General features: G+C 37.1%; 1 protein-coding gene across 2 annotated transcripts in view; it reads left to right on the top strand.

Moving 5' to 3' along the window:
• SKIC3 (SKI3 subunit of superkiller complex) overlaps window positions 1–20,598 on the top strand; it is a 45,499-nt gene extending 24,901 nt beyond the window's left edge. For both annotated transcript variants that reach the window (XM_058864242.1, XM_058864243.1), the window contains exons 26-41: window positions 260–401; window positions 1,625–1,718; window positions 2,267–2,344; window positions 3,612–3,736; window positions 5,403–5,526; window positions 6,970–7,188; window positions 7,972–8,044; window positions 8,774–8,827; window positions 8,938–9,049; window positions 10,127–10,255; window positions 10,855–10,976; window positions 12,714–12,872; window positions 15,190–15,342; window positions 17,064–17,194; window positions 18,457–18,583; window positions 19,978–20,598. In XM_058864242.1, the coding sequence (XP_058720225.1) occupies window positions 260–401; window positions 1,625–1,718; window positions 2,267–2,344; window positions 3,612–3,736; window positions 5,403–5,526; window positions 6,970–7,188; window positions 7,972–8,044; window positions 8,774–8,827; window positions 8,938–9,049; window positions 10,127–10,255; window positions 10,855–10,976; window positions 12,714–12,872; window positions 15,190–15,342; window positions 17,064–17,194; window positions 18,457–18,583; window positions 19,978–20,055 (1,920 nt within the window). In that variant the 3' untranslated portion in view covers window positions 20,056–20,598. The remainder of the gene's footprint in view (window positions 1–259; window positions 402–1,624; window positions 1,719–2,266; window positions 2,345–3,611; window positions 3,737–5,402; window positions 5,527–6,969; window positions 7,189–7,971; window positions 8,045–8,773; window positions 8,828–8,937; window positions 9,050–10,126; window positions 10,256–10,854; window positions 10,977–12,713; window positions 12,873–15,189; window positions 15,343–17,063; window positions 17,195–18,456; window positions 18,584–19,977) is intronic.
• The last annotated feature ends 217 nt before the right edge of the window (window positions 20,599–20,815 follow it).

Raw genomic sequence — 20,815 nt, 5'->3', positions numbered from 1 at the left:
TTTTTTTTTTTTTTTTTTTTTGGCCTATTGTCCCTACAGTGATCCAGCACATTATATGAAAATGTAAGAATTTGCTTTGCTCAGAGGGCAAGTTAGAAATATGTATGGAGTAATTCAATTTGGTATGTTCTTCTGCTTAACACTAAAGCAGATTTTAAGCCAAAACTCTGCCCTAAAACATAGAATTATTATTATAATCTGTAATTGCTTACTGTATCTTGAGCAGATTTAATGATTCCTATTTTGTTTGTTTCTCGAGACTGAGGGAGCAAAAGGCTATGCCCACTGGGTGTGTTCAACACTGCAGGATGAAACCAACAGAAACACTGAACTGTATCTGTACAACATTGTTCAAATGAATGCTATACCAGCTGCCCAAGTGGTCTTGAGCAAATATACAGGTAGGTAATTTCAATACCCCTCTAACCTGTCATGCCTAATAGATGCCTTCAGAATGAACTGATACACCTGTACTAGTTATGGACAAGAGAGGTCTGGCCAAGGTGAGGACAAGGTTTTTAGCTGTAAGGTAACTGAAACAGAATAAGCAGACCACTGACCAATTTTTATTACCACATAGCAATGAAATGGATGTGGGTTCTGTCTGCCTACTCCTTACAGCTGTTTCAAAGACCAGGGAAAATACAGACCAGAGCCTTGTCATGTTTCTCATATGGTGTTTGCTCTCAGACTCTCTTTCCATGTGTCTGTATGCACAAGTGAAGATAAATGCCAGATTCTCTGCCTCTCTGGTGCGATGCTTGGCAGAAGATTGTTCCTGTGTGCTGTGTAACTCCATATTATCAAGCATATGATTTTGTTAACCTTCAGGAGGTGGTGGACTCCGGTTTTGTGCACAGTTTCAAGCCAAATTAGTCACCCATTGAGTATGTCTAACCTAGAAGACAGATAGGGGAAATGCAGGTTTTCATTAGTCAGCAAGTATTCCTGTAAAAAAATCATTTGAATGATCTGTTGCTGACTTTTGAGAGCTAGAAAATACATCTCACTGTAAATGAGATGAATGTCAGACTGTATTTCTTTGTTCCTTATTCTTAAGGGCACTCTGGAAGGCCTTGCTTCCTAGTCTGGAAAGAAAAGTCACTAGTCTGAGATGAGTTGACAGCTGACAAATTTGTGCCTTAGAAATTAATTAAAAATGACAAAATTACTTATCTTGAAAGGGACCATAATGGATCATCTGGTCTTACCTCTCTGCTATAGCAAAGCTATGCTACAGCACATTGTACGGAATTGTTTCAGAGTATTAAAAATTAAACATAAGATTCTGCTATTATTTTAATGGAGTTAATGTAAGATGAATACTTTCCCATTTTATTACAAAAAAAATATCATCTGCCTGCTGGAAAAATATATCGAGTGCATTAGGCATTAATATTACATCATAATATTTTAAACATTTTTGAGCGAATCTGATGTCATGTTTAGGGTCATCTATCTCTTCTGTATTTGCCTATCAAAATAATTCTAGTGAACAACTGACAGAAGAATTTGGCAAAGTGTTCAGTGCATGTACTGTAGCTTCAATGTAGCAATGTTTTTGTAATGCTTTTTCACAGCTTACTGATCTTGTTTTCTTACATTGTCAATTCTGATTTTCTAGAAAGAAATCCGGATGATGCTTCTGCTTTCACAATGTTTGGGTTTTTGAATGAGTATATGCATCTGAAGCAGCAGGCAGCCTATGCCTATGAGAGGTAAACTGCACAGCCTTGGAAAGCTTAGAAAAGCTCCTTGACATCTTTTCCATGCACCAGTTGAAAAACTTAAGGGTTTTTCTTTTCCTTAGATAAACTTTACTTTTTCACTTCAACAGTACATTTCAGCTAAGTAGGGGTGGGTGTGCAGATGTTCCTATACCAAGTTTGGAAAGGCTGAACACAGACCTCAAAAGTAAAGATGTCCTAAGACTTGCATGTCTTACCAGGTCATTAACTAATTCACTGTGCAGGATTTAAATGAAATTGAAGAAGGCAAGCTTGGTTTTAGCTTTATTCTCTGTCCCACTCTAATTAATGGAGGTGGTTGGCCTTTGGGTTTATTTTGGGGTTTTTAGTGGCAAATGAATCAGTATTTGGTGAACATGTTTGTTGATGCATTAAAATAGTAAATAGGCTCTGTTTATGTTTAATTAGCATAGAAAAGCTTTTGCATAAAATAGTTGTCTGTTTTGGTCTGAGGACTGTTCTCAAAATATACATCTTGTAGTCAGATGATAAGTAACATTCATCATGGTTAATTTTAGGGCAGCTTCACTGCTGAAAAATTCAGAGGATACTGAGAAATACAATACAGCAATGCAAAACTATGGCAGGTCACTGTGGTAAGTTTCTGTTGACTTTCTGAACGCCTAACTTCAACTTTGAAGATAAGGAATGCAGTGATACAAAATACGGTGAGGCTTAAGGTGAAAGGTGGTTGCTAAAAATAATCATTAAACACTATTCCTAGCTGTAGACAGGTTTGACTAAACTTTGTGTTTTCTCCAGAAATGGGTAGTGTAATAAAAAAAATCATATTGCATATTGTATGTCTTCACAAAATAACATATCCTTTTATCCTTTGTTTGTTACTAACATGACCTAATGTAGCTATTATATTATCGCCACAATAAATTGTGGGGGTTTTTTTATTTTTGTTTTTCAGTCTTGATCCTTGAGCTATGTATTAGGCTTAGTCTGAATAAAATTGCTGCTTCAAAGTTTGTTCAAAATTCTTTCTGCCTACCCTTTGAGTTTGTATTGACTTTCACAACCTGAAGTGTGTGAGTGGGGTGTTGTGTACATGTGTGTGGTCTTCTGCTGATGAGCCCTTCTGCTGTAGTCCTACTCACAATTCTAAGTTCCCTTCATGATGCCCTTCTGGTTCTGAGGGAATGCAGGATGCAAATATGTACTCTTTCAAATTGCTCTTTGGTATGAGATAGCTCAAGTTCTACTAATTAAATATTTGTTAGCTCTCTAGGGAAACCTCATATATTCTGTACATGACACTGAAACTTCTAACCTGTGAGAAAGTGATAATTCATTAACTTCAGGGAAGATTTTAGAAGCAACTCTTTAGATTCCTTAAGGTTCACATCCAAGCTGTATGTGTGTTATTTCATGTGTGAACTTACACAAGACAAATCTCTAGTAACTGATGAGTAGTTCTAATAAACACAGTCCTGTATTATTCTTTCCATAGTGGTCTTAGAACAAGAATGCTGTGGTCTCTCTGTATGCATTTTCCTCTGTGTGTGTATGATTTACTTTTTTGCAAAAAAAAGCTTTATTTGCTTTTTTTGTGTTTCTCCTTTGCTATTTTCTCCCCCTGCACTAACCATTAAGTCATTTGCCTTATATACAGCTCTCGTGCAGATGTGCAGATCAATTGTTCTTCGTGCAACAGGCAGATGGAGAGAGTAACTGCTGTAACAGGGAGAGGGTGGGGAGTACTGCACATTCTTGTCCTAATATTCCTCTTTTCTAAGAAGCTTCTTAAAACTGCTATGGCATAGAGGACACTGGTCCTCAAGGAAAGTTTGTCTAAATCCTAGCAGCTGTTTCTGCATCCTTCATACTAGTGACTGGTTTGGTTTTTTTTCACAGTGCTCTTGGGCTGTGTGATAAGGCCATTGAGGTTTACACGTCAATACCCCTAACTGAGTTTGATGGCATTGTGGGACTAGCATTAGCTTACTTCAAGAAAGGACTCTTAGAAGAAAGTATCAAAGGTAAAATTGAGAGCATTATGGAACATTTATCTTGAGGTTAATCTTAACAAAATTTGTATGTCTTACCAACCTAGCTGACACTCAGTATTTTGCTCTTTCAGTCCTAATACATAAGTATAAACACCACAACCATTTTAATACTTTGAGTACTATGTGCAGTTTTGGGCACCACAATAAAAAAAAAGACATTAAGCTATTAGAGAGCATCCAGTAGAGAGCTATGAAGGTGCTGAAGGGTCTGGAGGAGAAGCCTTATGAGGAGCTGCTGATTTGTTTGGCCTGGAGGAGACTAAGAGGAGACCTCATTATGGTCTTCATCCTCACGAGGAAGTGAAGGGGCGAGTACTGATCTCTTCACTCTCATGACCATTGACAGGACTCTAGGAAATGGCCTGAACCTGAGTCAGGGGAGGTTTAGGCTGAATATCAGGAAAAGATTTTTCACCCAGAGGGTGGTTGAATATTGCAAGAGACTCCCCAGGGAAGTCATCACAGCACCAATGTTGTCTTAAGTTCAAGAAGCTTTTGATCTCAGGCACATGATGTGATTCTTCAAGTGTCCTGCACAACTGTACTTAATGATGCTGGTGGGTCTCTTCCAACTCAGCCTATTCTATAATTCTGTGAAAATCATTAGGCTATGATACTAGGGTGCTAGTATCATTCAAATGTAGTAAGGAAAAATACATTACTTCAAGTGTTTGATTCTTGTCCATTAAGCTGTTTTTCTCTGAGCCTCCCTTGTTCTCAGATAAAATTATTTTCCTGGAAGAATCCATTGCAGCCTAGAGAAGACTGAGAGGTGATGTCATCAATATAAATGTCTCAAAAGCAGGTGTCAAGAGGATGGTGCTAGCCACTTTGCAGTGGTATCCATCAACAGGGCAAGGCATAATGGACATCATCTAAAACACAAGAAGTTCCACCTCAATATGAGGAAGAACTTTTTACATTGAGGATGATTCTGGAATAGGCTACACAGTGAGGTTGTGGAGTTTCTCCCCTCTGGAGACATTCAAAACCCACCAGCAAAGGTCCTGTGTCACCTTCTGTAGGTGACCCTATCATGGCAGAGGGGTTGATCTCCAGAGGTCCTTTCTCACCCTAATTATTCTGTGATTCTGTCATAGGAGATTAATGTGTTGTTCAAAGCACTTTAGCTTTAGTGGTAAATATAATTCTACTACATGTCATGTTCTGCACTTCTGAGATGTGCAACATCATAATAAGGTATATGCAATTATCAGTGTAGAAGTGTAAGCAATCACAAAGGAACAGTCAGCTCAGTGTTTTAAATTATTTTATATTTCATTTGAAATGACTATGCCCATCTGAACTACTATTTCATAAATGAACTGTCACAGGAAAGTATTTATACCATGTTGTTGCAGGATTTTTCTGAATATTCCAACGCTGCTTTTCATTTCTGTTTCTACTTGCTACGTGTTAAACAACTCCCAGGCTCTAAACAGTAAATCTGTTTTTTCCAGACATAGTTACTTCCAAAATCTTAGTCAATTTTTTTTGGTCTTCTGCTTATGATTTGAGATGGGAAAATACAGTGAACCTGAAGTGTCTCTCTGTTCTAATATCATGCTATCCTAAAGACTTCACAAAAGTTGTGTTTTTCCTTCTGCCTCAATTCTGAGTTTTGAATTTTTACCAGCCTATGAAAAAGCCTTGTCTGTTGCTGAGTCTGAAAAAGATAAAGCACATGTCCTGACTGCCTTGGCAATAATAGAATATAAGCTGAACAAAGTGGATGCTGCAAAGACACTGCTGTTTAAATGGTGAGTGGAGAGAATAATCAGAGTGTGATATCGTATTGTTGAATCCTCAAATTTCCTTTTTGTGGGAATTCAGGTGGATATTTTCTTTTTGTATTGTAGCATAAAAATGGAAATGGATGCAGTGTACTTATTTGTGTGATATGTCTGTTTTTGTTTTATGATCTGTCTCTTTCACATTCTAAAAGCAGTATTGAATAGAAGGGCTGAGCAGTTTGGATGTCCAACATCCAGTGGTAGTTTTGAGAACTTTATCTTTTAAGATAATATTCCTTTGTAGTTGTCCAAAGCACTAGACAATACTTCGGCTCTTTAGCTGTAAGAACTCTGAAAAACCAATGAAAATAATTTCAGTTTAAATAGTCAGAAATCTCCAAAATGATTGTGTTCCCAGCAATATAGTCCAGGACAATCCTGTAGCTTTCCCATGAAAAGAAACAGATTTCTGTCAGTTGTGCAATTAAGCAGTGAATGCCTGATCTGTGGAGGCTGATAGCCTGTGCATCATTGTTAGCCTCCTAGTAGCTAGAGATTAAGGGTTACCATCTCACCTCTCAGGGGCAACCCTCTGCCAGTAGAGAGCTCTAGTAGTGCCAGTGCAGCACCCATCTTACCAGCAAACTCCTGAAGTTACTAAAATAGTATTAGGTAATGGACCTTCACACTCTAAATCGCAAGTAATTGATGATTAGTTGGCTAGGAAACTGGTGTTTCCTACATCTTACAAATCACTGCAGACTTCTGTTTTGGTTATAAACATGAACAGCAAAAGTTTCTAAAGACCTTTGCTCTCTTTAAGAAAAAGGCTAGTGAATGACTTAGGAAAGAAACATCGCAGTGACTATGTCTGGATTTGAATTGGAAACACAGTGCTGCAAACGTACATGATGGATTATACTAATAGGAAAAAAAATTATGCATTCTGGTCCAAGAGCCAGATGTCTCCTTTGACTGGAATTTGTGCTAGATGACTTAAAGTGCCTGAGTAGGACCTTGAACATGAAGCCACCTTTTTCATTACCCATAACCAGCTTAACACAGATATTTTTGACAGTGAGTATGTGTGAGTAACTAGTATGATAGAACACCATTTCCTACTTGTCAAAGGGTCCTTTTGCTGTCTGTTCAAGTTTGATTAACAGCTTTTGTTTTTTGCTTGCTAGGGACTGAAAACAAAACATAGAATCAGAAGATTACATTCTTGTCTTTTTTTGAAGGCAAGAGTAATCATTTAAGATCACTAAAATCAGGTGCCTCTAGTTACCTGGGTTTCAAGGATATAGATCTAGCCTGATCCAGGATCCCACAGTAGGAGTGTTAATTTTCTATACATTTCATGATGCATAGGAGCAAGAGGACTCAGAAGTAACAAGAACTCTCATGTTAACAGTAAGTTTAGTTTGTGCACTGAAATAGTTGTCTCTTTCCCTCTCTCTGATTCAACAGCTCATTAAAGGAACCTAGTACGGAAAGTCTGAAGGCTTTGTGCACATTGGGATTGGTAAAGCAGGATGCAACACTTGCAACAGCAGCCCTTAAAGAATTACTGAAGCATGAAAAAGGGGATGAGGGGATTTATGAGAGGTGTCTTATTGCATCTGCTGTTTATGCATTACAAGGTAGAAATGTGGCAATCCAGAGGGAGGTCTCCAAAGCAATACACAGGTATATAATTTGTCTTGCTTTAATTGCCTTGTAAATATATTGCTTTGATTACATTGAAGAGTAAGCAAACCTGTTTATTTGAATCATTATTCAAAAAAAATAAAATTTAAATTTAAAAATTAATTTTCAAAGGCAAAATCCTCACATAAGGTTGTACCTTTAGCTGATAAGTTTCCTTTCTTATTTATGGAATCAAATATCAGAAGTTTCATAGCTCGTTCAATGTTTTCTGATTTTGCTTGGGTGGCTTTTTTGAAAGGTAGGTTAGTTTGCTGTTCTGTGAAAGCATTTTTCGTCCTGTGTAGCATAACCTGCCGCCTAGAAAAGTCCCTTGGGTTTTCATTTAATTATTAACAACCTTTGAAGCTGTTTGTTCTATTAGCTAAGTGTCTGTGTTTAAATTTGATTTGATTAGCCTTAGCATTCTGAGCCTTTCCAGAAGGCACTCATAGTCTCTCCTAGTGTTTTTGGAAACAATTTTCATGCAACTAATTTTTTCTAACTACAGTAAAATTCCTTGTTCTATGAAGAAAAGACTTGTAGCCTAAAGTTTGTTTCCTTCCCATGAATATTGATATGCATGCTGTACATTTTATTTCTTTAGCTAGCAGTGAAATTTCAGTATTTTGTTGCCTGTTTTTACCCATGTCTATCTTATACTACATTGCATTGTTTTCTTAATAGAAAAAGGTCTGTTTGGTATTTATAGCAACTGCCTACTGAGTCCTGGAAGACCAGGTGCATATCTGAACCAGAAAGTCTAATACCCTTTTCTTTCCCTAGTTACCCTGATAATCCTGCTCTTTGGTCTCTTCTGTCTCGACTAGTTCCACTGTATGCACCAAAAAAAACAAAAGTAAGTGTATTGCCAAAAGTAAGTGTAATATATGTGTGCTGTTTACATTCCAAGTAGTCTGTGTTTTTTCTTAACTGAAAAAACCCCACCCTTCAGTGTGTAGACTCTCTCTAGTTAATATGAAAACATAAAGCTTACGTAGAGAGCACTGCACAGCCACATACCTAATTTATATACCATTATTTACATCTTCCATGAGATAACAGTTCTTGAAATAAACTTAGAGGAAAGATCTGCTAGGATTATGCCAACAATAAAAGGTTATACTATGTATAATGTCTTTTGTTTAGTTTTACAGAGATGTGTTTATGTAAGTGAATATATATTAATATTTACCTGTGTTTAATTTGGTTAACGTAGTCATCTTCAGTTTTCACATTAGTCAATGTTTACTTGCCACTTTTCTGCTTATTATTAGCTTTCCTCCAAATAAATACTCCTCATCTTAATTTGTGCTAATTATATAAACAGAAATAGCACCTGAAAGCAAACCCTTTTCAATATAGAGCTAAAATTGGAAACCAGTCGTATGGATAAACTCTAGTCTGGAATGTCTCTTGCTGATTTTTTATAAAAAGATCATGCTGTAAGCAAGGACATCGGCTCATTGAGAAAATTCTGTACGTGTGAATAACAAGGATAAAAATATTTTGGCATTATATTCTGGATAAAATTAATTAGCCATGTAAGGAGTAAGGAAATAATTTATTTTTTTTTTTAATCTTGCAGGGAGGAGCTGTGGCAGGAAGTGTTGCATATACACTTGATGTAAACCATGGAAAGGTTTGCCTTTCTTAAAATGCAGATTTTTTAATTCCATAAACAGTCCTAAAATGAATTCTGTCTGATCACTTACAATGTTATGTTACTTACTCTTATGTTCTCTTTTATAGGAAGTCCTACTGAATATTGCAGTTAATCAGTTGGTAGCAGGATGTCACATGTTAGAAGATAAGAAAAACAATCCTCTGAAAAATATTCAGAAGGCCATCCATGTCTGTCCAGGTTACTCTTGCTCTCAAACACAGTAGTGATTGTTTTTTACTAAAACACTAATTTTAACTTGACTAAAACTAATTTAATTGAAATTACTAAATTGAAAAACATATGTTCCCTCAGTCTGCAACACCAGATAGAAGAGAATTATTCATCTACCTTGGGATTTTAAAGTTTCTCTTAAAATGTGTGAATTGTGAACTATAGAGAACTTTATGGTTGTCTTACTAAATGGTCTTCTCTCTTTAGCATATGAAGTGCAAGCCTGGTAGGGTTTTCAGTTTATTGAAAATATGATTTATACATGATAGTGAAATACTGAAACATTGCTTCTTCTAGAGTCATTTTGCTCTGATGCATAATACTGGCTTGCAAGTTAAAAATTTCAGTTACTTTCCTCCAGGAAATATGAGTGTATGACTGCTATTTAAAAGCATCATACTTTGCATTTTATTTTGTTAGATCTTCAAGCTTTGTTTCATTTTGCTGGCAAAATTAATTAACTTAGGGATGAAAATGAAAATAAATAAAATCTTTAACTGAGCTCTTTCCAGTTCAGTACAGATTGCTCTTACAGTAATAGGTTTTCTTCACTGGGCTAGTTAAAGGTGAAGTTGACACAGGAATTAGCTGGCAGTGGAAGTAGGCACCTGTTGCTGTAACTTTCATGCTGGTGGGCAGAACAGACTGAGTTTGTATGACAGAAACCTGTGGATGGCATCTTGGGATTTTTGCTGCCACTCTGTTTTGTTACAGCTCTTCAGTGATAGCCAAGATTAATCTGTGTAGTCAAAAATAAACAGGCAGCTTCAGGTTAGCACGCTGAAGCTATCTGTGAAGAATACATTAGTTTGCTTTAGGAACAACACCTTCCTTTTATAATCTGATGGATTTTACTGATTATAAGCAAGTAGTTATCACCTTCCTTGGTTTGAGCTCAATTACTTCTGTTACTGTTGGTATCTTATTTACAGTGTATGGTTCCATTGATAGGTGTGTTTATGCTTTATGTGGTAAAGACCATTCTAAGTGAACTACTAGCATATTTAGAATGGGCATGAGTTCTCTTTGACGATTCTTTTCTAGAAAATCCTGCTGCTTGGGCAGTGCTAATGGCAGCCTGTCATGCTGAAAACACTGTTGTCTGTCTAAACAACACTGAACCAAAACGAACAGGTCTAGAGATGACACTGGTGTCTTCAGTTTCCGCCAAAAGTAAGCTATACAAGGTTCCTATTTTAAAAAAAGCAAAGTAAAATTGAAATTATCTAAGCTTACAATAGTCTTCTGAACTTGCTAACAGGCTGAGGATTGCTCATTAGTCGTTTGAGCTGTAACTCTATTTTATACCAAAAAAATGTTAAATTCTAATGTACAGGTAGATACTTAATGGCAGCTTGCTTTCCCCCTCCAAGGCTTCAAATGTTTTTCTAAAATAGTATATCTGAACTCTGATGCCTACACCCATATAGGCTGTGGGTGTACCACGTTGCAGTAGCAGTACTTACATGAAATTATGAAGTAATTTTGAATTCTGTAACTCTTTCAATAGAGGCTCAATATTGCGCAATGTCCATAGTGTTTTGAAAACTGGAATTAGAATTCCATGTTTGATTGATCTCAAACCATTAATTCAAATAGTGTATGCTTATTTCCCCTCATGCTTTTAATTTTGCTGTCTTTCAATGCTCCTACTAATGAAGGGAGCCATGTCACTTTAAAACTCATAATACCAGATCTAGAGCCTGTGACCATGGTATGGTACTACAGCATAAACCCTTATCTTAGCTTAAGTGTGTTGTCTGTCTTTACAGCTGGAGAAAGTAACCTTCCACGTAATTATGTCCGTACTCTTGAAGAGTGGTGTCTGTGTCAGGCTATTACTAGTCTAGAGGAGACTGGTAAACTATCAGAAGCTGAAGCTCTTTGTAACAAGGTATGATGGTGTCACACTGGCACATTGTGGTAGAATTGTATAGAAGCCATTAGTTTTGTACATTATACAGAAAGGTAACGTTTGAATTAGCAACTGTCTCTTCCATCAGAGCTACAAAATACAGTAGTTCACAAAATCACAGAATATTCTGAGTTGAAAGGGGCTCACAAAGATCAAGTCCAGCTCTTAACTGAATGGCCGGGATGGCAATCAGACCTTCAACTTTGGCAGTATTAGTACCATGCTCAATTGAACTGATTGTTAATATAGTCTCCCCTCCCCAGTACACTGTTTCCAACACCAAAATGTGTTAATTAGTTGAAACAAGTAGTATGTGTCATGATAAAGCTCAAGTCTGTTCGTCCTGCCTAGAATTAAGAAAAACATTACCAAAACTCAGGGCTAGAGGTCAATGGGACTTTCACTTTGGGGTTGTGTTGGTACTTTGTTTCAGAGCCCCAAGTGGATGCTACAAGTTTAATTATTGAGAGAAAGGTCTTGCAGCGGCACAGCTGAGGAAGGGAGCTGGGCTGTTAACAACAATCAAGAAGGTGTTCGTGAGCAGAAGACCTGGCAAAAGATAATCAAAAAAGCACACATTCGTGATTTTCATTAAGGAAAATTACTAATCACGTGCAGATGTGATCCTTGGTTTTGGTATATTTCACTAAAGTGGAAAAAACAACCAACCAGATTGAACATGCTGGTTTTCAGTAATAAGTACTTTCTGGCTTCTTTCTTTGCTTGGTGAGGTGTTTTCATGTTCTGGCCAACGTGTCTACTGACCTGCCTTATGTTAACAATGATGAGAGATTTCAAGACATACGAGATCTGTCCTTCGCCCAGTTTGGGTATGGAGGAAGGTTGTGGTGGATTTTGCTTGTATTTTGTTGGGTTTTGTTTGATTAAATAGCCTGGGGAGAGGACAGTCAGTGTCTACAATTAGTGAAGCAAAAAGGATAGCATTCCCTACTACCAGGAACTCTCAGTGATAGTTTTGGACCCCAGAATTCTCAGAAAGCAGTATATCTGGGAGTAATCAGTCAGACACCACACACTTCAATTGTGAAGGATTCACAGGCAATATACTTGGTTAAAAAATGTGTGGAAAGTACAAGTATTGTGTGTTAAATCTGTTTTGAATTACAATTCTTGAATATACTGTGATTTCAGCATGGAAAATAACATGTAGTGAGGTTTGCAGAAGCTTCACATGCTTCACATGAGCAGAGTAAAGCAACAGATAGCTAATTTTCTGTCTTTGCTTTCTTGTGTTTGTTCAAAGAAATACCCTCTGGATACCTGCTGTTACTGATTAGGAAGTATTTAGTAAGGTGCTTCTGTTTCAGTGAAAATAAAGTGCCTTATCTGGGAGAACTGAAATTGCTGCTAACATAATCAAGCTCCCTTTTAGCCCCAAGACAGGTTTTTGCCTCTATTAATAGGCCAAAAACATGTAATAATTGTCAAACCAAGTGAGAGCTGTCTTTCAGAAACCTGTAAGGCAGGAAATGTAAAAAATTGACTTAGACTTCAAATGTATTTTGGGGACAGAAAAAGTGTGACCTGTTTTTATGGGTCAGTCCCTGGAATACTCCTTTGTGCAAGGGAGGAGAAAAGTGCTATGTTTCAGGCATCCTGAGAATGTTTTCAATATTGTTTTCTACAAAGAACAGGATGGAAAATCTAAGTATCCTTGATATTGGGGAATGATACTTCTGACTGTTTTGGTTTTAGGGTTTAAAAAGCTGCCCTGAGCACCCAACTCTGTTTTTGCTTTTGAGACAAGTTCAGTGTAAGCAGCTGTTGCAGTCTCACAAAGAACTTCCAGACAACATCCTGGAGGAACTTCGGAAGACAGTCATGTCCACTTCATCCTCAGCTGCAGCCTGGCAAGTAAGTGTGGATCTTTTCCTTGATTGGGTGCCACTCTCACACCTGCTGTAAGAGGGTGAGCATTTGTTTTACTGCTTGATTTTACTTATCTGCTGACAGTCAGTGACAGAAAAAACAGCTAAAATTCTATTCGTTCCAAACTTGAAACATCATGTTAACTTTTATAAAAATTAAAATATTAGGGACTAATATTATATGAAAGACTAATATATATATATAATTACTATATAATTAAGACCAAGCAAGCTTGAGATAAATGCCTGGAATCCCTGTCTTCAGGGCTCTGTGATTTGACATGTGAGCAGAAACCAATGAAATACTTCATAATCCATAAGAATGTGGACAGTCCTAATGTAGTAATACATAATTTCTTATTTAGGCTCTGAAAACCTGAAAAAGTCTCTTTTTCTATAATGTCCTGACTTCAGGTGTCACTGTTCTTTTCAGTAAGTTGATTCTACAGAGAATCACTCCCAGTAACATTGTTCACTATTTCCCTTCTGTGGCATGGTGTGTGATCATTTTTAGTTGACACAAAACTGCTAAAGCTCATTTCATATGCTGCTTCTGTGAGTCAGTCTCACACATGCCAAGAGATCCTTTTGGCGATGCAGCACCAAATATGTTTATTTTTCTAACAGCTGCTTTTTAGTTTAGTTGTTATCTGTCTTTACCAATGTAAGTAGCATATTGTGTAGAAAAATTATGTGAACTTTTGGAGTCCTTTTTGTAGCTGAAGGATTTATGATGCTCTTCTTCCTGTTGATAAAATAAAACCCTACTTGTGGTAAGATTCAGTGAGGTTGATTTCACTCTTAGAAGATCAGTGCAAGGCTGCTGTACAGATCATGATCTCACTTCTTAGAAGGCTGCAGGTCCTTTTCTTGTCAGAAACATCAGGAGCATTATTTCTGGGAAGGTGCTTTTTTGATGCATTTTTCTGTGATTTCTGAGACTTCGTCTTTCTGAGTATAGAACTCATTCAGGTTGAACTTGCAGAATAAGGGGGCACACAAGAAATGATTGTGTCCTCTATTTTAATAACATTTTAAAAATTAAACTACAGTTTGTATACATTCTTCAAGCATCCCTTCCATAGCCATCTTGCTTAGAAGCAGGGACAATAAGTGAAATGAGTGTATGTGATGTGGGGAGTGGGAGGGGATGGTTTGTTTTGGTCTTCTTAATCTAGGCCACAGATAAGATACTTGTGAGAAAGATCATTTTAGTCTTTAGTTAAAGGAAGTGTTTCTCAGGGCTTAGATAGCATCATGAAAAACTTGGCTGCTACATTGCTCCTAGTGGATAAATTTATGCTTTTGTATTTTCTGTCTCTAGACTTCCTATGAGTTTGATTTATCTGTTGTGATGCCTTACAGTTGTACTACATTAAAGGAGCCATTAACTTTTCTTTCTGGTTAAGTGTTTGGCTTTCATCTAAATTCTTATGTGCTATTTAAGAGTGCTGCTCAACTGCTATTCTGATGGCTATTCTACTTTTTGTACTGTGACTTGTCAGGAAAATAGAGAAAAGTAGATCTGGAAAAGCTGCCTTTGCATGAGGGTTCTCTTCTTTACTTCTTAAGTGCTAGACATCCTCAGCTGCAAAGAGCTAAGACTGAGGGAAGTTTTTTTTCCTGCACATGAATAATAGTTCTACTCTAAAAAGCAGGCCTGCAGCTTGATGTCTAGAATGCTAATTAGTACTTTCCAGTGTGTTTCTCTTTGTAAATGGAAGTAACTTCAATGTACCAAAAAGGGTTAATAATTTTTATCCCCTCTAACCCCAGGCAGTCTTTAGCTAGGAAAAGTCTAGAGGCTTTTGCTCAAAAGCAAGGGGATTGCTTTGTTTATTTGGTGATCCAGCAAAGGATTTTTCTAAATATGGCTTGCGCATCTTCATGCATACCATGTACATGTCAAGGATTTGCAAATATGACTGCATCTGCTTCAAAAAATGTGCGATGACTACAGAATTAAAGATAGATAAGCCAGAATCCTTTTCCTTCTCTTCTTAAGGAAATCCAGGACATTTTGTGCTGGCAGAGCAGACAGCAGCTGAGATAACCTATCAAAAAAAGTCCATGAGTGGGCTGGGGGATTCTCAAAATAAGTTACTGTAGTGAAGTGTACTGGCAGCTCTGCAGCAGACTAATTTTTTTGCAGGTCAATGCACAGTATGTTGTTGGAATGAGGACTGGGTGCATGGTTTTAGCTAATACTATGCTATGATACTCTCATAAATTAGACTGATATTACCTAACAGATGTGTGTTTTGGTAGCTCTGCAACTGATTTTGTTGGATGTTTATTTTCAGTGGCTGGCAAAAATATATCAGTCTCAGAGAATGATGACTGGAGCAGAGATGTGCTACAGAAAGAGTCTGCAGTTGGCATCACAGCAGGGCAGCTGGAACGGGAAGTTATCCAGTCTGCTCAAGCTAGCTATGCTCGCGCTGGAAGTCTGCATGGTAGGATAACCAATATAACATCACTGCATGACTTAACAGAAGTTGGTGTGACACAAAGCTGCTGTAGTCGTTAAATGAAGCCCTTGTTGAAATGCCTTTACATTTTATGTAAATTACATAAATGACAGCTAGAGAATAAAATGAGACTTGAAGGGCCAGTGGAGTATTCTTAGAATATGTCTTTGTAAGAGAGGTTCCAGTGTAATAATCACATAGAACCACTTGCTCAGTAAGGCTTCTCTATAACAGTTTTAATTTGATCATCCAAATTGACAGACCTTTCAAATGTCCTCTTGTTCAGACAACTGCCTTAACAGACATTTTTTTTCTTCAGTGGTGCCTGGAGAAGTCAGTTAGTCATATTTCAAGTATTTTTATGTTGTATGGTCATTTCCAGATATGATGGCTTCCACTGAAGTCTAAGGAAATTGTATCTTATGGAATAAAGTACTCTATTCCTTGCACTAGGGGACAAGGTGAACGTACCTCAGGGTCTTGACAAGTCTTTATCCTCTTCAAGTAGTGTCACCCTAGAAACTTGAAGTGCACTACCAGACCTTAAAGTCTACTGTAAAATATAGATACTGCTGTGATACTGGCTAATGCTTTTTCACATTTTAATGAATGGCCCAGCTGTAATCAAAATCAAGCAAAGCAGCCCCATATATCCTGAGATCTTGTGTGAGAAAGGACAGTAAGGTTTACTGAGGATAAAGCTGCAAAACTGTTCTCTTTTTAGGAGAGGAGGGTTGTCCTCAGTTTTTCTCACAAGTCCATTGCTTCCTAAGTCAGAACTTGCCAAGTGGCAGTTTTTTTCCTACTGTTATTCTGTGAGTTTTCAGTGGTCTGTTTTGTTATTGCTCCTAAGTGCTTTCAGAGGTCTCAAGATACCATCTAACTTGATTAATACTATTTCTTCAAGGGCTAGCCTGAATTGCCTAAGAATAAAAAAGACTTTGTTTAAAAATGTGATTAGTATTAATTTGATTATCTCATCTCGACTCTTTAAGTGATCAGAGGAGCTGATAAGTGGATATTTTTGTGGCATTTCTGCACTGGTTTAATGAAATGCCTGGTGTAAAACTTGTGCAGGTCCAAGAAGGCTCCGTGTTTTAAAATTGCTTGTCTTCCAGTTATCTTAAAAATTTGATCACCCTTTAAAGTACAGTAATTTGAATGCTGTCAAGACACAAGGGGGATAATAAGGTTTTTCTAAACAGCGATTTTCTTTCTTTGCTTTGCTCATATTCTTAAGATACATGGCTTTGCTCAATAGTTGCACTGTTAGGTGGTTACAGTCTAGGAGTTGGTTTTGACTTCTGGTAAAAAATCATGTAATTTCCGGGGATAAATTCTACATTCTAGAATAGTTTTATATGTGGTATGAAGATTTACAAGAGTTTCTGAAGCAGTACTAAAATTTGTATGAAAGAAACAAAAAGACTGTTTGCATAAGTTAGCAGGAGGAATGCAGCAAGGCTGATCCTAAATAAGTTAACATGACTTTTCTAGGCACTTCTAACCACTGTTAGTCTGGGGGTTTTTTTAATCAAGTGTCTTTCTAGCGTGCCAAATACTTCTCAGAACAGCTTGAATTAAACCTGCTTTCTAGAGAGAAGCAAATATACTACAAAAAGTCCTTTTTCCCTGTTTTTTCTTCTCTTTTTTTTTTAATTTCTTTTATTATTATTCTCTTTCTTTTATTTTTAATTTTATAATAGGCTAACGTCTCAGATGAACACTGGTCATCCTTGGTTCAGGAGGCAACAACTGAAGCTTTGAAACTTTCGCCTTGCCCCTTGGCAGCTCTGCTTCAAGCCCTGCTACAGTATAATCGCAAAATGGGAGCAAGGTATGCATCATCTGTTAAGTTTTCCGTGGAATACAGTTTCTAAAAATACAAGTAGTCATTATCTGCAGATCTAACTTCAAGAACTTAAAGTAATTAAAAAATGGAAATTCTTGAAAAAGTATGGCAATTAAAAGGGAGAGGGGAGAAGGGGTTAGTAATGTGGTGAGCAGCCAGATCTTCCATTATTTAAATTTTTTTTTTGTTACAAAACAAAACCACTCAGAAAAAAACAGCTGTAAGACAACTTTCATTTTAAAAGCATGTTATCTTAAATAAATTCATCATGGAGACTACACATTCTGAAAAACTTTCTAAAATAGCAAAATGGAAACAGATATCACTGCCCTGACTACTGCAGGGATTAATTTTGATCCTAAGTTGGGCTCACAGTGGAAGTTCATGCTCATTCCTGAACAGCCAGGTGGACATTGTGGCTTTTTGAGGAAGGGGGTAAGCATTTAGGGAAGGGATTCTTGGAGTCTTCCTGTGTTGCGTATTTGGTTGTTATGTCCATTTTGACTTTCATAGTATTTTTGCTTAAGCTGTGGAAAATTGGAGTGTTTTGTATGGTTTTGTTCAATAATTCAACTGTTTTGTAGATAATTCTAATCAACTGGCTTGCAATTTTTTGTTGGCTCTTCAGATGACAGCCTTCTGTGATTGTGATGGCTGTGACAAAAAAATTAAGATTAAAACGTAATTAAAATTTATCTTATTACAATTCCAAATACAAACTTATGTGAACAGTGTATCACAAGACCTAATTGATCTGCCTAGGTGTTTCAAAATACTGAAAGAAGTAATTAATCTTGAATATAAATAGCAAACAAAAATTTGTAACTTTCAACAGCCTCTTAAACCACAATGTAATGGAACATCACATTAGCTATAAAGGACAGAATTCTTAGAACAAGAACCAAAGCTAATGGAGCACTAGTGAATGAATATGACATCCCTACACGTAGTTGCCAGTTTTTACCAGATTTCTAATGGCACTGTGTATTTGAAAATCTCTTTGTTATGTACATGGTTTGTGTTGGTGTTGGAAGGTAGTATCAGTCAAACAGAACTTTAGACTTTGTGTTGTACTCTATTCCAATTACCTTCTGTTCTGCAGTTTCATACTTTGTCTCTGTTTGCAGGTATTGAAATAAGGGCTTTCCCATATATATTAATTCTGGCCATTGTTGCTTGCTTTGTTGCATTACATGGGGCCTGTTCAGTTGAGTTTGATTTGGATTATGTTTTGATTACATTTCCAGGGAGACCCGGCGAATGTTGGAGAGAGTTGTTTATCATCAACCAGTGCATCCAGAAACCATAGTGTCAGTGGCACGCTGGTACCTCCTGCAACATCTGTATGCCAAAGAAGATTGTGAATTAATAGATGTAAGACAGTCCACCTTATACAGAACTTCTGTTTACGTGTGATATTATACTTGCAACTGGGAAGTGGGGTAGAAGGAGGCTGGGAAGGTGTGGGCAGACCTGCTCTTGAGGTGTAAATGTACTTCAGTTTTTGAAATCAACACTGGTTTGTTTGAATGTCTTCCATTCCTCCATAAAATAATGAAAAGTAAACAGTAAAATCTCTATTCCAAACTTGAAAGAGTTCTACTCCTCAGTAGACATGAGGACCATTTAATCAAAATTTTAGCACTAAAAATGTTAATTTCCTCTAGCGTGGCTGGAACAAGTCATGTCCCTGGCCCAAAAGAATTGAGCAGTAGAATACTGTGTGCTCTGTCTTAAAGACTTATGTCTGTAATGGTACATTATTTTCGGTATATAGTAGATGCTGTGTCAGTTTCTGTTGACAGTACTCCACTAATATTTGATCAGACTCACTTCCAAGCCATGCAGCTCTTTTATGTAGTGCAAGGGAGGTGTCATTCATTTTGGCTTATAATGAGAACTCCTCAAAATCTGAATACACTCTCCTGTCCTCAGTGTTGCCACTGGTGATGAGCTCTTAAGCCCGGATAAAAAGATAAAAAGATATCCAGCTGTTCCCTGGTGAAATGTTGAATCCAATACAAAGTGCATTTGGAGGTATATATAAAAAGGTGTGGACAAAAATCCATACACAGACATGCAGGTTGATAAAAAAGCTAGATTTAATGAATTCAGAGGTTCCTGGTATAATTTCATTGCACTTCTGCAAAGTAATCTATAGTCCCTGCTGATGGGTATGATAATAATGGCTGGAGATTTGCTTGGTTCTTCTTAATGGGTTCCCTTTCAGTATGTCATTGGGTTACGAGAGATGTGCCAGCAGCTTATGAACATTAGGTTGCTGTGGGACCTTTTTTAAGGTGCTTAATAGAAAAGCTCCAGATATGATGTGTGAAAAATAAATCAGGGAAACGTGAATTTAACTGGGGGAGGAAAAAGGATGTGGCAGTTTTTTTTAAAGCAGCTGCAGAGAATACTTCAGTTTGGGAAATGGAGATTTATACAAAGGTAAGATTTATACAAAGCAGGAGACGAGTATGTGTCAGCGGGAAAATTGGTCTGTGTATTTAATTGCCAGCAGATTACTGCTTGTCAAAGTAACCAATGATGCTTCTACAGAGCACTGGAAGTGATTACAGTAACTATAGTGCAGAGTTTAGATTTTTTAAGCAAGTTGATGTGTAATGTTGAGTGTTCCTATCTGGGGATAATGGTTTAGATGATCTTTTAGTGAAACTCTCTGGCAGAAATTAAGGTACGTTTCAGATTGCCATTACTTTAACAGTAAAATCTGATATTCTCAGGTTATTCTTTATTTTTCTCTGCAGGTGCTTGTAGAAAATGCCAAAGCTAATGGAGATGTTAGAGCTCTGGAATTAAATGAGAAGTTGTCAGCAAGTGCCTAGAGTGGACTATCTCAAGCAAAATACTCTTCTGTTCATACAATTGAATTAGTTCATCTTCCAGAAGCATATGTAGTTTGGGCTGTTTTGTTTATTATGTCTGATTTATTTTTTTCTGTTTCATCAACTGCAGTGTTGTCTTTAGTTTTGCTTTTTCTTGAACAAAAGTAGGTTATTTTCATGTTGAGTTACACACATAAAATTACATTTATTTTGAAAAGAAAACCATGAAATTTGCTTTTGTTTGCTCCCCCAGTTAAAATTTTGCTATTCACAATAGAATATTTCCCCCTAGGGCACACGCAGAAGTACAGTATTAACTCCACTGCCAGCAATGCCAGGTTTTCTTGGCACAGAATCTTAAGAGTTAAGTAGCAGCCAACTTCTGTCATCTCTCAGTAACTCAGCTGCTGATTGCTTAATTGGATGAATTGTTACAGTGGTTCTTAAGACATGTTATTTTGCTTTTATGTACATGAAAATAAAAAATAAATAAAGCAATGACTCAGACTTCTGAGAGTTACCATGAGGATGTTCACTTTTGTTGACAGGAGTCATGATAACAGTCCATTTTCTGGTTTAAATCTCCTTAAAATTTCTAACCAGCAAAGTCTTACAATGGCTCTTATGATCCCATGTTATAGGCAGGAAAGGGCACTTCAAAGGCATGCAGTGGGACAGCACTGAGCATGCACCTACTTTTGGAACCAGTTGTTCTGGACTTACAGAAAACAGGATGCTGATCTGGACGTGCAAGTCACAC

Source organism: Poecile atricapillus, chromosome Z (assembly GCF_030490865.1).
Source record: "Poecile atricapillus isolate bPoeAtr1 chromosome Z, bPoeAtr1.hap1, whole genome shotgun sequence".
NCBI lineage: Eukaryota > Metazoa > Chordata > Aves > Passeriformes > Paridae > Poecile > Poecile atricapillus.
Note: the sequence above shows the minus strand (reverse complement) of the source record. Positions and strands in the feature narration are given on the sequence as shown.